Raw genomic sequence first — 18,034 nt, 5'->3', positions numbered from 1 at the left:
TGGAATTAACAGGAAGTTGGCAGCTTAGAAATTTAGCTTTAATATCCAACACATACTGTATCTTTGCGTTCGCCAAAAATTAAGAGAAGAAATTTAGATAGGTGTTTTCATTCTAGTTGTTGTTCTAGTCAGGAACCAACGAGGAGTTTCAGAAGGAAGATGTTGTGTCTGTCTGTCCTTCTTCCATGTCTCTGTCTTCCTCTTCCACTCCTCCTCTGTTTTTTTTTAACTGTCTGTTCAGAGATAGATGCTCTAAAAGGCAGGATAAGAGAACATGAGGCCCGGAAGCCTGTGGTGTTAATGTTCCCCGCACAGTCTTTTCATCTGCCATCAAGACAGCTGTCATTGATTAGTGTGTTTGTAAATGATTGCTGAGGGAAGTGGGCGGTCAGACGCAGGTCATATCTCTTTTTCTTCCCCTCACACACACTCAGATGCTCCTCCTTAGACCTCCTTTGAATAGAGGATCTGGCTAAGCGTGACAAAGCTGATTTTATTTTTTATTTTATTATTATAAAATGTGGTTGATTTCTGTCTGTTCCACAATCAGGAATTGTTGCTACAGGAATGGGATGACATTAGGAAATGATGTCAATATCTACAGGTCACACCAGGGAAGTTTCCTCTCCGCAATTTTGTTGTGGTTTGTTTCCCTGTTTGTTTGGGAACTAATCATCAGCAGAATGGTTCCCACATGGAGGATCTGGCCGAGCATTAATGACTGCTATTTGTCCCTCCCTACCTCAGAGTAAGCCAGATAAGAATGAGACCTACCCTGACCTGAACGCTTGCCAGCGTTTCTCAGGACATGTGCTGATACTTTGCTTTTTTTTCTGCAGCTTTCTGTGCCCTTTGTATGAGAAGGAACAAACATCCACACTGCTGCAGAGAAGAATAGTAGTTTTATTTTCACATGATAGAGAGACCCTATAAAAAGTAGAACGCAGAGGATTGCTGGTGTTCCTTCCAGTTAAATATCTCACAAAAATAAATAAATCAATAAAATTCAGCCAAAAACTCAGTGGTTAAGTATCAAACAATTATTTTAAATGTGCTTTAATTCTTAATATTTCATGCTGTCATGATAATCTGATTTTTACCTTTGCCATTTTCTGCCAGACCTTTTTCCCTGCCTCTCTGGAGAAGTTGGATTATAAATACCATATTTCGATACATCTAGCTTGGATAGTATCTTCTCTGTTGTCCACAGACTTCAGCTTCAAACTGTTTGGCACAGTAAAAAAATAAAGATGACCCCTGCTTTTGGTGCCACTCAAAACTCAGATTAACATCTCTCACCTAAAGGAAATAAGCAATCTCAACCTAATCAGAGTTCACTTCGTTTAACAGTGTTAGTGCCTTTTTCTTTTCCCAAATGAGAGATTTTTCAATGCATGTCTTTAATTCATGGCTGCCTGGTATTTAAAACCTCTCATGTCCAGTGCTCTGTGTATCTGTTTCCACTCCAGGTGGGCTCCTTGGTTCACACCATCATTGGAAGGAAGTGGGTTGCTGTTTTCTTCCTCCGGGTTTTCATTCCCCTTAGCGGCTTCCCGTGGACGTTCAGCCCCACGAACATCTGCCGCTTCTTGTTCTTCCACTCAGCCGATGCGTAGGTGTTGTAGCCGTTCTCCTCGATGCGCTCCTTCAGCTTGCAGTCGACACCAAACTCTCTCTGCAAAATCAGAAGCATGTTTGTGTCAGACGAGGTGAAAAATGGGTCATTTTCCAGTGCAGATCAATTTTTGTTATAAACACTCCTCCTTAAGCTCTAAAGCGCATTCGTGTGAGATTATTGTGAGTGTGTAGAAAAGTCAAACTCCTTAAACAGTAAACCACACATTTTAACTTATTTTAGCAATTTAGAACAATTGAAGCAGAAAATGCACCTAATCGTGATGAACGGCACAAACTATGGACATTAACCATCTGCATTTTCACAAACACTAAGTTTGTTATTATGTTGGCCAAACATGTAAATAACTTAAAATCTACATTATAAACTCCTCAGTACAGTAAATTGTCCTCAAATAGCTAAATTATGACATCACCAAATTTGTATAACTAGCTAAGGAAGATTTAGGTTTAAAGGAATATTTTATTTTCACCAGCATGCCATTTCGGTTGTTTCTGAGTGACACTGGAATTACCTACAAAATCTCCCATTGTAACATGGACATTGATCAACTAAGAAACCAGGAGCAAACTCAAGTTTCTTGTGTGCTAAAATTTTTTAAATTCTATGAATTTTTGTTTTTGTTTGAATTGTTCTAAATGGTTAAAAGCAGCTGAGATAAAGAGTCAATATGGTGGATAACATCAAGCTGTGAATCATTTAATTTTCTACAAGCTCACAGCAATCTTGCAATTTTCTACTAGAGGTAAGAGAACTATTGTTGACAATACCTTCACAGGATCTCACTTCAAAATATCCAAACCACCCCTATGATGGATTTTGCATGCTTTGCCCTATTCTGCATTTTGTCTTTGGACAAGCTGTGTAATTGCATAGCTCTCCTGCTGGTCTGCATGTGTCCACAGGCCTGATTGTGGATTTGATCCAACTGGCATGGAGGTAAAGATCAGGTTGCCTGTGATAAAAACCGAACAATCTAACACTATCTGTCTCTGTGGAGCATTCAGATTGACCTCTGACTTGGATACTAACCGCTCCGTACAGCTCTCCTTTCCTGCTGATGGCCAGATAGTAGTTGCTGTTCAGCCCTTTAATGGCCACCACTCCCACTTCCACTGATGTGATTTCCAAAATACCTAAGAAATACAAAAAAAAAAAAAAGATTACATCATTATATGGTGATTATCAAAATAAACAAACAATCCCTTTGCATGCACTATGACTTCATAAAGAATCTCTGGATTGCTGGAACATTTACAAGCTGACGTCAAATTCAGATCTGCACATCCCATATACTTATATTTTTTCCACACACTTCTTTAGTGTGTTGCTAATGCTTGAAAGAAAAAAAAATACAGAGAAATCCATTGTAAGTACTGTAGTCTCAATTACAAGCATTTGGATGACTTGGATGTGATTTGAGGTTTTGCAGCATCTAGATAATCTTTAAAAAATTTCAAGCTTCTTCATTTGTACTCTGAGACTTTAACACAACTGGTTTTCACACTTTACTAGCAAATAACCATAAAACAATTAAATAAGTGGGGAAATAAATATGTCGAATTTTTGCCAATAAGACAAATATGTTTAATAATGAAAACAATTTTATTTTATACATTACTTATGAATTAATTTTGATTAATTTTTTGTCCCCACCCCAACCCAAAACTGAAAGATTAATTTTTTTCATTTAATTGTGTAACCTTTGGATGTCCATAAACTAGCAAGGTGACAATGAATTTCATTAATTGTATAGCAACAATGGTTTTTGTGACCCTCATGTGAGTCACTTCTACAGTGACTTCCCATTATTTCTTTAAATGGATAGATAAAATAAAATCATGACAGAAAGGTATACATTTTCTGTAAACTGCGTTAGAGTAAAATTATGTAAAAACAATATTTAGATTGTGACAGTTGCAAGAAGATTGTGCAGATAAGATTATTTTGTGTTCTGCTTGTATCCAGTGAACAATCATTTCAACAACAACAAGTTTTAATTAGTACTGAAATAAAAAAAGAAAAATTATAAAAAAATAATTTTAAAAAACTAGGAAACTTTCTATTTGAAAACTTGGGAGCAGATTTAAAAATCTGCTTACTGTTGGAAAAACATGATTTCAGAAACAAGAGTGTTTTAGATTTATATTCTGTACAACGATTTTATCTAGGCAGCACCCTGTTGTCGTCTGGGCCCAGAGCAGCAGTGTTTGCTTACACCTGGAGTTGACTCTGACTCATCTTTTATGCTGCCTGTGTTTATCCATTAATTTATTCACATCTTTTTTAGTAAATAAGTGCTATTAAGATTTTGGAGTACCACCTCAGGCAGCCCAAATACCAGCAGATTTACTTGTTTCAGCACCATGGTTCTGAATGACTAGCAACCTTCAAAGTGCAGTACATTTACATGTGGGAATATGTGGGAGTTCTTTTTAAGGTTACAATTATTCCTGAGCACATTTATCATTTTGGTGATATTATAAAGTTAGTTTACAGCCTACACCTGCGTAACAGATTCCAGCTGCACAGGTCATTTTGTTGGAAAATTAATAGGTAGATTCCACAGAGAATCTCTGGCTGTTTATGCTCTGTTTGGTATTTAGGCTACACAAATAATTTGGGTTTCTCATAGGCTGGCAGAGGGGTTAATTTATACCTGGGATAACAAGCGTGTGTTTTTCCTGCAGACAGCCATGATTATTTGTGTGGTCTCAGTATCAGAGGTCAGAGAGATATAACTTCCTAATGTGTCCTCTGACCACAGAGCCCACTTGTCTCGTGTTTTGCTGTTGGTGTGTGTTTGTGAGAGAGTCCTGCTGGTTCCCATGACAAGTTTGATTTCTTGCCGCCCTCCCTGACTTCCTTTCCCCACTTCCTGTGAGCTGTCGTTATTTTATCTCGATAAGCATCCATGTGTAGGCACACACAGACACACGCCCACACACGCACACACACACAGACGGAGACCGGCGTGGGGGCGTGAACTCCGGAGAGTCAATGACATCCTTTGATCAGATTTGCAGTCCCGTCTGTGTCTGATGACTGTTTGTGTGGCGCTCTGGTCCACTGTCGCTCCCACTCTCCTCTGCCTGAGGTCTCCAGCCGTGTACATGAGTGGACAGTGGAGAATCCAGGTGTACCACCACCCCCTCCAAAAGAACAAATACCCCTCTTAAATATACAGCAACTTCCCTCCTTGTCCTTGAGGTCTTGGCTGTATCAGTTTCTAGTTCAAACGGTGGCACCTAGGGGCTGTGAGGTCTGAAGCCGCAAGGCGGTGGTGGGGACTGTGACACAACGGCCATTGAAGATCTGAGTGGAACTGGTTTTCTGTAAGGGATCGGATGTCAGGTATGGAGTGAGGATGTAAGACAATCTATGGCAGTCTCTGGCTGCTCTGTAAACATGGGAGGGATGAAAGGAAGGAGAACAGAGGAGGACAGAGGAGCCATGACAGTGAGACTGGGGGTGGAGTGAGGATTAGAAAGGCTGTAATGATCACTGATCAAAGTCAGCCACCGGAGGCAGGGGCGAGACAGGTTGTATATACACACATGCACGCGTGCTAAAGTGCACACATGCATGCATGCGTGCACACACACAGACTCAACATGCGCACACATAAGTAAATGTAACAGGTGAATGTGCTTTTCTACAAATGTTGGAGGAAAATAAATAATAACTACCATTTTTAAGAGGCTATCTAGAAGGAAATTTATATATTGTGGCTTTTGTTTTCCCTTTGAATATTGCATGCATTTCCTGTTTGGAATTACAGCACCTAATTACATGCTGGTTGTGAAACAGATTAAGCCAGTAGGAACTGAAGGTGGGCCTTTTTTCCACAGCTGTATGCCAAAAACAAAATTGTTGCACTTAGCAGCTTGTAGCATTTTGTTGTTTTTTTTTTTCACCCAAAGGCTGCTTTCACACTGTTTCTTATCTTGCCAAGTATGTAAAAGTCAGCTTTCGGGGGGAAAATGTACAATTTGCAACTGTGTCAGAAAAAAAAAACTAGGTTGCCATGATAAAAAAAAACTACCAGTGTGTTGTTGTCTAATCTAACCAGACAGGGAAGAAAGTTAAATATTATATATATACAGTGCAGACCAAAAGTTTGGACACACCTTTTAATTCAATGAGTTTCCTTTATTTTCATGACTATTGACATTGTAGAATCACACTGAAGGCATTAAAACTATGAATAACACATGTGGAAATTTACACTAAACAAAAAAGTGTAAAACAACTGAGAATACCCCTTATATTCTAGTTTCTTCAAAGTAGCAACCTTTTGCTGTAATTACTGCTTTGCACACACTCTGCATTTTCTTGATGAGCTTCAAGAGGTAGTCACCTGAAATGGTTTTCACTTCATAGGTGTGCCCTGTCAGGTTAATAAGTGGGATTTCTTGCCTTATAAATAGTCATGAAAATAAAGAAAACCCATTGAATTAGAAGGTGTGTCCAAACTTTTGGTCTGTGCTGTATATGGAGCCAAATGGTCATTATTAGTTGAAAGACAGAATTCAGACTTCCATCAGTTGTAGCATCTCAAAGTACTCATCATGCTGAGGTGAGTGAAACTACATCAGCACAAATGTGAACGTTTGCATAGCACAAAATGATATTGGGTAAATAGAAAATGTCCTGTACTTGTACTTTGCTTTATCCAGCCCAGAGGATTCCAAAGTGCTTTACACTACTTTCATTCACACATTCACAAGTATTATAACTACTAAGTTGCTACACTGTAGCCAAAGATGCCCTGGGGTAGTCTGACAGAAGTGAGACTGCGATGCAGTTGAGACACTGGGCCCTCTGACCACCACCAGCAGGCAGGGCAGTGAAGTAACTTGTCCAAGGACACAATGACTAAGACATATGAAGCCGGGCTACAAACCAGCAACTCAGCAATTACAGGATGAACTCCTATTCCTGTTCCCCTGCTACCCCCAGATATCATTCTTGTATTATTGCATCATTGCTGTGAAATTAGAGTGAGCATTTGTGTAAATCTTCTAGCAGTGGTGCATATGAAAGGTAATTATATTATATCTAAGTAGTAACACTCATACCACAATTTTTTTACAGGTTTTTACATGCTCTTGACCATCTATATTTGTTCTACTGTTAAAGAAATGTGGGACAACATCTTTGAGTTATACAGGGAAAAACAGCCTTTCCTGCAGTCACAGTATAATATTTGGAGAATATTGAAAGATACAAACATTTCTCATGTTTCTTTTCAAGTGATCTTTCACTTCTTTATCTTAAACATGAAAATAAATTCAAAATTAATTTTTTTTGCTCATCTAAATATGACCACAAAATAGAAAAAAATTCCATTTCTACAATTATTTTTTTCCTGACCTGTTTCTGATGAGAAAATCCATTTAACAAAACCTGGGCAGACCAAGCAAACAGTTGATAATGGCCACACTTGAGACCCCATATGACAAGTTTTATGTCTTTTTTCAGACACCCAGGAGACCACTGTCTTTATTTACTTTGATTAAAAAAAGATCAATGTGCATGCAGCACATTTAACTAGAAAACGACATACACACACACACACACGCACACGCACCCACACACGCACACCCCAACACACTTCATGAGCTATGTCACAAAGTGCGCTGAACACATGGCCTTCATCCCATGCATACACTAACACTCAATCTTGACAGACTCCCCCTCTCACACCATCAAGGATAATGAGCTAAACTGTTTCACCACCAGGCGTTAGACTGGGTCTTATTTGGCAATCTTTCACTCATCACTTAAACTTACTAGTTGCCTATAAATATAAAAAAAGTCAGCTGTGAATCATAGATATTTTAATTAAGCACTCAGACCATGGAGATAGCTACTTAGCTGACTTCAGGACTTTCTCTGCCTCCCATTCTCACTGCCTCTGTAACCTCTGCACAGGCCCCTGGCGGGCTGGAAAGCCATGTGGGACAGTTTTACACTGGCATCCCCATAAATCTGTGGGAGGCTGGATACTGGCTCTGTAACACAGAGAGACCCGGGTCTCTGCAGAGTCAACTGCAATGCTTGAAACCAAATATCTTCACATCCAATGCACCATTTAAAATAGACCAAATAAACCAAATGTATCATTTTGTAAGCAGAATAGGAAGGAAAATCCTGCTTGTCACGTCAAGAGACCATGAGGGGTCCTTTACAAAAGACGCCATTTCTGGGATCATGCCTAGCCCCAGGGGCCAGAAAAAGAAGACTGACGCTGCTGTTGTGTAGTATTCTTTACCATGTGAACCTGATAGTTCACATGCTAAATAATCCACACACAGTGTCCCTAGACCCCCTTAGGACACAGCTTGTTCATGGCACCACCATTGATACTGAAGATGCACACCTTTGATGTGGCTACAATGACGTTCAGCCAGCTTATTCATGAACTTGTACCTCTAGAGGATCTCCCTTTCACCTCCCACCCTGGTGTTCATCACTGCGAAGACTAAATGACTTTTCAAAAAAAAAAAAAAAAAAGGAAAACACACTGATTTAGTAAAAATAAAGACAAAGAAGCAAATCACCCTCCAAACAAACATAAGGTAAATTTGCAAAAAATACTGAGTCAGACTTCCTTGCACCACTCCAGTTTTACGACTTAAAAGAAACTGTTAACAAAGGTAGCAGTAAAGGCATCACTTCAATAAAGTTTCTTCTGTCATGACCTTGTCCAAACAAACATCTCCCCTGACATTCTGCTTCCCCCATGCTACTTCCTTTTAGTCACTTTGATTGAATGTGTGGTCAGGCTCTTCCAAGAGGAGAAGTAAAGCTTCTTATATACACTGACTGTGCGACTGGAAGACTGGGAAAATGAAGAACACGTTTGAACCTGTGCATGTGTCATGTAAAGTTTTTCGCAGATGACAAGCTGTTGAATCCACACCTTATTAAAACAACATTTCATTATTTCTGAGTTATGTTTGAATGTAAAATAATTAACATGTTTTCCAATTCAAAACTGCGATTTCTATTCTATTTATCGCTGGTCTTTAGGGTTCAGATCAGAGTTTGATTTAGCATTTTGTACAAATATTTAGGGATCTGAATAGATAATTCTAAATATTTTAAGCTTCATTTAAAAAATTTCACAGAAAAGCAAAGTTTTATGAAAACCAATTTTTAGTTTCTTCTGAGGCTAAGAAAGCCAATTTAGAGAGCCATCAAGTCCTGTCTTTCAAATATTTATGCTTTTTATGATGCATTTTAATGGCTTAAATGGTCATGTGTATTGGGACCAGGAGTGTGAAATTCACAGAGTTCTGCATTTAACAGGACAGGGCTGTTTATTTTTGCTACAGTGTCATGAATTACCATATTTTTTCCCAGTGTTCAAGATCAAATGGCCATCTGGAAATGAAATGTCAATGAGCTATAAGTAAATAGTCAGATAAATATTACCTGAATTATTCTGAAAATATATCATCGCATCAGTTTCACTTTCAGTTTCAAGCATTTGGCATCCCAAGATGAGTGAATCTCCAATCCCACCCACAGAGCACTTGCATAGTGTAACAAGAGATTGAGAGTAGCTATATTTAAGAAGTAAATACTGTCAAAGTGGTGCCTATGTGTGGTACACGTGACAGCTGTCCTAAACATTATGTCTCAAAAAAATCTAAGCCAGCCTAATAATTTGCTACTGAATTGCAAAGAAGATAACAATAGCGTGAAAGAGGGACAGAAGTATATGTAAAGATTTGTATCTGCAAGTTTCTTGATGTTTCTATGGCAATTTACTTTACATGATTCCTTCATCGCAGTGCTTACGCTCTCATCATAGTTCTGTCATGAATCACTGATATGTCAAATTCAAAGATTTTTGGTCTTCACTGTAATTGCTGTTTGACATTGATTGGTCTGCCTCGGCTGGTTGATTACACCATTGGCATATTCTAATTTTCAAAGGCACTCTTGACATCTTATCTACCAAAAAAATCATCAGATTTGTTCAGCTAACTAGTTTAAAAAACTGGTTTTGCCCTTTTTCTTTGCCCATTTTCCTACTTTTATATCCATTGATTGACATTTCATCAATTCCTTCTACCACTATGTATGGTCCATAGACATAAATGAAAAAATTGAGAGCATGCATCAATATCTTCTATCTTCTACTTTATGATCATACACCCATGGGGAACATGTGAGTGCCTGATAGGCGCACACACACGAAGCTCGATGGGAATGCTGGGTTACAAATGAGAATGCTGCTTTACTGACAGATCCAGTGAAACAAACAACGTGTAATCACTTCTAAAGACACGTTTCTTAGAGTGGAAAAAGTCAAACAATTGTCCCAAATGTGACTGAGAATGTGCAATTTACTCCAACCTGTGCTCGCAGAACAGCAATGTGAGTGAGAGACAACAGAAAGAGAAAAAGAAAAGGAGCCTAAAATATCAATGAGCCTGACATTCATGTGCCCCCCCTTGCACCAGCCCTGTTCCTCTGTGGCTCTTATCAATGCTGTTTACCCTGGGTTATGAAGACCGCTTGATAATGGCCCAGTTATCTGCTCCTGCTCCTTTTTAAGCCAACTGAGAGCTACCATCATTGTGCTGAGTGTTTGGACAGGAGAGATATCAGTGAGATGTCTGGTTTAAAACAAAAGGACAACTCAAATTGAAAATTCTTCTGTCAAACCAGCAGTCTGGGAAAATAGGTTTTATTTATCATAGCCAGGTAGTTTCATATTCTTTAAAACTTAGTCCTGAATTAATAGTTTGTAGATGATGAGGTCCCCATCTGCAGAATTGGCTCCCCTGCTCTGATTTTATCTTTACATATTAAGAGGTTTTACTTACTGAGTGGGTCATCTTTGCTCTTGGTTCCATTGACTTGTCCATTTCTATCGATCCTCAGGAAAAACTTCTGGAAAGAGAACAACTTTCTCCTACGTATGTCCCCTTGAAGGTGATTGTAGCTGCGCACATGCCTCCCCTGCGGTCCTCCAGCCTGGCCAGGCGGGCCCCTGGTGGCTCTAGGTCTAGAGATTAATTTGCTCTCTGAAATGTTCAGTGGAACCCCAGATGTTTCCAGGTCGGAGAACCTCAGTCTGTCTCTGCGGTTCTGACGGCACGCAACTTCAGGAACGCACAGGGAGAAAGCCAGGAGAGCAATCAACACAGAGAAAGTCAGGGAGGAAAGCAGTCCTGATGACCTTGATCGGAAGCTGGTCCCGGAGCCAGAGTAAACCCCCAAGCCGGCCCAGGAGCAGAACGAGGCAAATGCAGCCTTACTCTCTCCAGCAGCCCATCTGATCATGGTAGTGTGCTGTGAGGAGGACTAGAGGCAGCCTTGGAGCCTGGGACATGCTGCTGGGGGTGAGGAGAAACTACGAGGGCAGGGAGGGGAGCCCTCCACACTCCAGACTGGCTGAGGTGATCGCACTGCAGTGTCCAAACTTTTCACCACCTGCATAAAGTTTTAGGATATCCAGCTGAATTAAATTTGAATGTTGAAAACCCGAGAAACACACCCAGGTCTGTGCGTTAAAAGTTGATATTTCCAAACTGAAAATGAAAAACTGATTATTGAAAAAAAAAAAAAAAAAACAGTCATAGATTTCAGAAACAAACCAGGGTTATCCTTGTGGTCAGCAGTTCTTTCGGGGTTGCCCTTGATGCTTAAATTGATATCCTGAGTTGATCCAGAGAGATCACTGAATTTCCAGGCAGTTCATAGTTGGAGAGAAAAACCTTAATATCCTGGTAAAATGCTTGCCAAATCTTACAACAATGTCCCCCCAAAATAAAAATGGGTTCTCTCACATCAACCTGTTTTAAGTAGATGAATCTTGATTTGTCCTCAGGAGTTTTGTTCAGCAAGCACTTTACTCAGGACCTAAACATCCAGCTGCATGTCAGACAATCCATCTGTTCTCTTCGGTTGTCCTGCTCCTTTTGTTTTTTTCCTCTCATCTCACTTCCTCTCCTCTTCCCAATGACTCCACCTTCATGCAAAAAACGTCTGGGGAGGTCCTGGGGTTGATCCCAGTTGTTCTTGCCTTTCCTTGATTTGACAAATTCATTACCTGCAGAGTGACACCAAAATAAATAATAGTGTGTTCTGTGAAGGTTACTCAATCCATCCTTCTGAAATTCAACTTCCCTCTAACATATGGGAGCAAGCACTGCTCTGTGTGTGTGTGTTTGTGTGCAGGAATCCCTTCCAAACAAAAGTAACATATGAGAGTAGGTGAGAGGTGATGACAGGCTTTATCTTTGTTGATGGTCCTGGGCAGGAAGAAGCAGCCTGATAGCACTGATTCTGTGCCTACGGATGCTGATTGTGATGATGATTGCTTTATTGGTTAAATTAATTAGTGCTTTATACTGTGTGTTATAGCAAAAATGCCCCCTTGGCCATATTTATCTCTCTGCATGTAATGTTGAAGCCTAGATCCTGCTGCATTGCAGCCCGGCAAAAAGAAAAGTATTTTTGTCTACAGAATATTCTGACTCTTCTTTTCAGTATCAAGCTAGATACTTAAGATCTTTCATTTCTTTTTACCACAAATTCAACAAGATGTTTGAGACTTTCATCTGAGATTTCAATAACAGAATTGCATAGTTGTTGCAGATTTATCTGCCTCACATCTTCTGTCCCACACCATCCAAAAGGTGTCAGAGGCTGAGATCTGGTATAGACTCTGCTATAGACTGAGAATTCTGGACGCTAATGGAGTACAAGGAACTCCCTTTCATATTTAAGGAATCGGTTTGAGATAATTTGAGCTTCATCCTACTGGACCTAGGTACACTGTGGTCATGAAGCAATGGACACGCTCAGTAGCAATAGTTTGGCTGGTTGAGGTCCAAAGGATCCCAAGAATGGGTGCGATGGTATGGCATTGCACCACCAACAGCTGTGAATACCAGGTTGCATATTTCCATATTTTGCATGTTGTTTGAAGCCTGAGTGAAATCAAATCTCATCAGACCAGGAAACATTTTTGTAATCTTTAACAATCTCATTTGTTGAGGTTGTGGAAATTGTAGCTTCAGTTTCCTGTTCTTAACTGACAGGAGTGGCACCCAGGGTGGTCCTATGTTCCTGTAGCCCATCTGCCTCATTGTTTAAGGTTTTGTGAGTTCAAAAATGTTATAACAAGTGATAATCCCTAGTCTACATTTTTCCCCCTTGACTTCTGACATCCACAAAGCATTTTCATCCACACATCTGCAATTAACTGCACATTTTCTTTTTCTTAAATCATCTGCTGCAAACCTGAAGGATGGTTGTGTATGAAATTCAGCAGGGATGTTCACAGAGAACGCCACACATCGAAATGAGCCTGGCACCACCCACAAAGGGGCATTAAGGGACATTATAGTTTCAAATTAATTATCCTTGAAGGAATTACAAGAATGTTAGTAGTTTTTTGGTTTAGGAAATATTCACTTAGCATTGCTTATAAATGTTGTATGTGAATATTAAAAAAAAAAAAAACAATATAAAAATTTAAATACCTTTTTTCAGTTTCAGTGGTTTAAAGATTGATGCATTTTTCCTGCTTGGGTTCATCCCTTGTATAAGTGAAGGAAAATTCACAGCTTCAAGTACAGATGGAGTTAGTAAACCTTAACTGACAGGAGAGGGAAGACAAGTTGGGGCTTTCGTTTTTGCCTGAATCAACCATTCTGATTCCCTAATTCTAAGCTCACACCGCAATAAAAAAGAAAGTACATTTTAAAATAAATCTCATTTTTTGATAGATGTTCTCTTTTACGCTTTTGTACACATTTCTTTGTCTTGTGGTGAAAGATTTATGTGGAACATCTACTTCAATTGTTTTTGTTTTTTGTATCTGGCACATCTGTGGTTTTATGGTTGAGTGTGAAGGGGATAAGTATTACAAATTGAAATTGACCCATTAAGATGTGATAATCTCAACAAGTGTCCGTCCTCTTCTATCTCTGTAGATAAAAATCATATTAAGTTACCATTGTTGCTTCCAGTCTGGATAGCTGCTTTATCTCTACCATCTTGCAAAGGCCTCTCTTTTTCCCTTTGAGGCTTTATCACCGTGTGTTATCTCTCCTGAAATGCTGTAATGCAATGAGGCTATCCAGTTTCAATCACCAGACCTCTGCCTTCCTCTGTGACTCAGGTGTCTGAGTGGCTGTCAGCCAATGAGAGTCGCTGAAAAATTTAGTCCTCAAGGGAAGGCAGGCACAGGATGGACAATTTTATTGCAGCCTAAACGACAATATATTTGGAAACTGTAAAAGATATTAGTGACATTTCTAAGAATCCATCCAATAAATCTTACACTGTCAGTTTTATGTGCTTTCATTAATCATTCTTTATAAAATACATAAAATACATTGCTTTCCTTGAGCCCCTGTTTTAGTACTTTGTCAACAATCTGCAGCCAGAGAAAAAGACTTCCTAACTCTCAATGGGATTTTAACTGGGGACCCAAACAAAACAAATGCTATCAGCACTTCCTTTGCAGTGTCCCTTCTCTCCGTGATAACCTGCAGAAAGCACAGAGGTGGAAATAGCTTCATCTGTATTGATTAGTGGTGTAAATTTTGCACAATTTTGAATTATTCTGTAAAGATTTTGATTCATATTCATATTCATATTAGTCTGCAGAATTCTGTGATCTTTTGTTTAAAAATCCTAAAATTGTGATTTCTCTTGTATTTTGTTTACTTATCTGTGAAAATATTTTTGATTAAATATGTCACACAGTTGGGGAACCTTTTGAATTCAGGTTTAATTTTACTGCTGTGCTTGCAAAAAAATTGCTTTTAGCTGGTAGGACAGAAGCACACAGATTCTTTACCAGTTTGAGAAACAGAATAGTCTAAAACTGTCCAGATACACCTTCAAGTCTTTTAAGTTCTCTTCTCTTTGAGGCAGTGAGGTCCTCAGAGGATTGGAGACTTGAAATGATGCTGACAGACACACAAGATTTGCAGGACTTGTTCAGAGGCCAGGGAGCAAATTCTTTGCAAACCTGAACACGCCTATCGTCTTTTTCTTTTTCCAAATGCAATATAAGTGAGATTTGCAGAAGCTGGTTCTGAACTCATCTCCATCCTTGCTCACAGCTTTAGCATTTAGCGTATCTTTATACATCTATCCCTCGGAATTGCGTTCCAAAGTTCAGGACAAGAAACAAGAGAGCAAAACAAATATATCCCTGATCCTTCCCCGCAGGCCGCTGCTTTGGCAACAATCTCGCACAATTCCAAAAAACAAAAAACATGGTCACAAAAACATAGCTGTGAAATACTGGAAATTTCCACAGTTGCAGCTGAAAAAAATAAAAACCATAAAGGAAAACTGGTTTTACTTATATTTCCTTCTAAATTTTCTTGAAACACTATCCCTTTTTTATTAAGTCGCATTCAAATATTTGTTACCTATCCAAATGATCATCTGGTGACCAGACTGCATCTGAGACACCAAATAGTCTGTCCAGGTAGCAAAAACATTTAAACCACTGAAAATAAGGGAAAAATGAGGATAAATTAGATTTTTACTGTGAAAATGCCACCTACTGAACTAAAAATGGAAAACTGGCTTCTGTAGCATCTTTTGTTTGTTTTTGTATTGCTTTTATTTAATTGACAAAAAATGTTTTGATAATGTAATTAAGTGATGTGCAGACAACTATAAAAATAGAGGCAGCATTGTTAGTAAATAAACAAGACTAAAATATTCTAAGCACTAAAAACTGTTGAGACATGTTAATAATATTACAAGAATACATTTTCTGTGCTTTCAGGCAATGTTGAAAGCACCCCATAATTTGTTGTGTTTCAGCTGCAATGCTAAATGGTACTTTGGGAGATTACATTTGATTTAATCCAAAAGAACCACGTAATTTTGACAATAAAAGAGTGTGTTTTGGACAGCTTTTAGAAATTAAAATCTTAAACATGAGGAATGCATCTGTCTTCAGCCTTGACATTTCAAAATAAAGTCAAAGTTAAAGCCATGTTAGGTTATAAAACATTAAAATTTGGTGAAAATCTCTGATAACTATTTAATGCATCATCTGAAAACTGTAAGTGTGATCTATCTGAAATATTACCATCCCTTAGACATTCACCTAAAGCAACAGACTGTGCAAGGTGGGCAGAGAAACAGCCAAGTTGTCCCTTGTAACTCCAGATGAGCTGCAGAGACCCATAGCTTTTAGTCATGCACGCTCTAAGTATAGCCTTAATGAATGAGTGGCAACAAGGGATCCATTGTTGTAAAAAAAAGTCATTAGAAGTAACATTTGCAGTTTGCCCCAAAGCCATGGAGGGAATCAGCAAACATCTGGACGTAAGGGCTCTGGTCAAATCAGACCAAAATGTGACTTTGAGGCAACATGCAAAATTATATGGAAACCTAACACTGCATATCACTCTGAACACACAATTCAGTAAAACATGGTGGGTAGACTGATGGAGGTAAACACTAAGCAAGCCTGGAAGAAAGCCTGCAAAAGAGTTTTGCAAAGGGACATTTCAGTGGAACAGTGACAAAATGTTCAGGTAATGCTACATATTAAAGTCCATGTATCATTTTGACTTTGCTGAACAATTATGAACTATAACATCTGTCACACAACATACAAGAGAAACACACTGAAGGTTGTGGTTTTAGCATGACATAATTTGACTAATTCCTGGAAGATGAGTACTGTAGTTCACATGTTCAGTTTTAGTGATGGACGGACGGACAGACAGATCCTGTATACGTGTAACATTTTGCGTCTATAACAATTGTATCAGATTTTTTGAACTAAAACAGTTTTGTTTAAAAAAAAAAGTCGACTGTTCCTTCTGCCTAATGTGCCACATCATGCTAGCAATTTAAACTGTGCAGATTCACCTTACTTAGCTTTGTCATGTGTCTCTGATTTTACTTGGCCTCGTTCTGAGTATATTGGCCTCTCTCCTTTGGTACACTATCATTAGGCAGATGTTATGCACAGAGGAAAGCACCTCACTCTGGGATACTTAAGCTCAAATCCATATGTGGTCTACGAGGGAATCAAACGCAAAACCCGACAAACAACTAAGCTGACCTATGGGAACCATGTGTGTGTCTTTGTGAGTTCCCTGGGGCCCTTGTGTGTACTGGGTCAGAGGAGGCTTTAATAACGAAGCAGCCCTGGTACAGGGATGCCAGTCTGCCCGCCTCAGGACACAAAACCTGATGGAGTCCAGATGAGAGCCACCAGACCAGCCTAGTTGCTCCAAAGTACAGCCAACTGGTGCACGGATGGCGTTCCACTCTCATTTGATCTGTTTGTTGAGCCAATCTGCGTCAATACTGGGATCTCCAAGGTAAAGCCAAATAAATTTAATAATCTTTAAAATGTTCAGAGACAACTACAAAAATTGTTACAACATGCGCTAACGCAGCAACTTGCAAACATACATCTAGTTAACACTGGCGGCCTTGTTTTCCTCCTGGTCATCGAACCTAAATATTTAATGTGTTCTTGGCTGTTGCATCCTTAGTGTCTGGTAACCTAAAAGATGAGGTTGCTGCATCCTGCTTTATTGTGATCAGTCGACTCTTAGTCATGTTATCTTCCCCACCCTGAAAAGGCACTTACATCATCCCTCTCTGCAGAGTCTCAGTTTCAGGAACACAGGAATTTACTTACAGATCAAACACTGGATCAACAGTGGTGCTCAGCACAATATGAGGTGATATTTTCTGACCAAACTTGTTTCTTACTCAGTGAGCACTGATAGAAATCCTGCACTGTTTGTAATAAAAATGTTTGGTTTACAAATTGTGAAAAAAAAAAAATAAAACTGTCATATTTTTAATCCCTCTGGATTAACCAAAAGCAGATGGCAAGCAACCTGCCAAGAAAAATTATCACTAAAATGGTATAAATAATTTTAACAATTGTATACTGAACAGTCTATATATGTATTTAAAAATGAAAAAAAAAACATTGTTTTGCGATACGTCTAAAAATTTGCAATTTTAATTTGGAGAAATTAAAATTTTGGAGTGATCAATCAATTAGTATTGTTCACTAATCAATACTTAGTGACCTAAAGACATTTACTAATTATTTTTAAAACTTTACGTCAAGTTTTTGTTGCAAAAATATGTAAATTTTTGATACTGCTTCTTCCAGATATCTGCAATTTGCTCTGACACTTTGGACATTAACTTCAGGGCCAACTCCTGACTGGTCACTCATTCTTACTGTATCGTTGTTTGTAGTTGGACACAACAGCAAATCTTGCTGGGGTGAAGATATGGTAAATTTTATGGCAATGGATGTAAAGTTTCACTGTGTTGATACCTAAGACAAAGTGCTCCACAATGCTTGGAAAGGCACCAAATTACTGAAGGATTTTTGGGCAAAGTTGC

The 18,034-nt window shown here is 38.9% G+C and overlaps 1 protein-coding gene across 1 annotated transcript; it reads right to left on the bottom strand.

Annotated features, from left to right (window-relative positions):
* Positions 1-644: 644 nt before the first annotated feature.
* On the bottom strand, positions 645-11,566 carry fgf10b (fibroblast growth factor 10b). The gene is made up of 3 exons (XM_032577702.1): positions 10,483-11,566; positions 2,669-2,772; positions 645-1,675 (listed from the first exon to the last, which is right to left on the bottom strand). Exons 1-3 carry the CDS (start codon positions 10,940-10,942, stop codon positions 1,484-1,486), a joined length of 756 nt encoding a protein of 251 aa, XP_032433593.1. The 5' UTR covers positions 10,943-11,566; the 3' UTR covers positions 645-1,483.
* Between the last annotated feature and the right edge of the window lie 6,468 nt (positions 11,567-18,034).

Source organism: Xiphophorus hellerii, chromosome 12 (assembly GCF_003331165.1).
Source record: "Xiphophorus hellerii strain 12219 chromosome 12, Xiphophorus_hellerii-4.1, whole genome shotgun sequence".
NCBI classification, from domain to species: domain Eukaryota; kingdom Metazoa; phylum Chordata; class Actinopteri; order Cyprinodontiformes; family Poeciliidae; genus Xiphophorus; species Xiphophorus hellerii.
The sequence above is the reverse complement of the archived record's forward strand: the minus strand, read 5'-3'. Positions and strand labels throughout refer to the sequence as shown.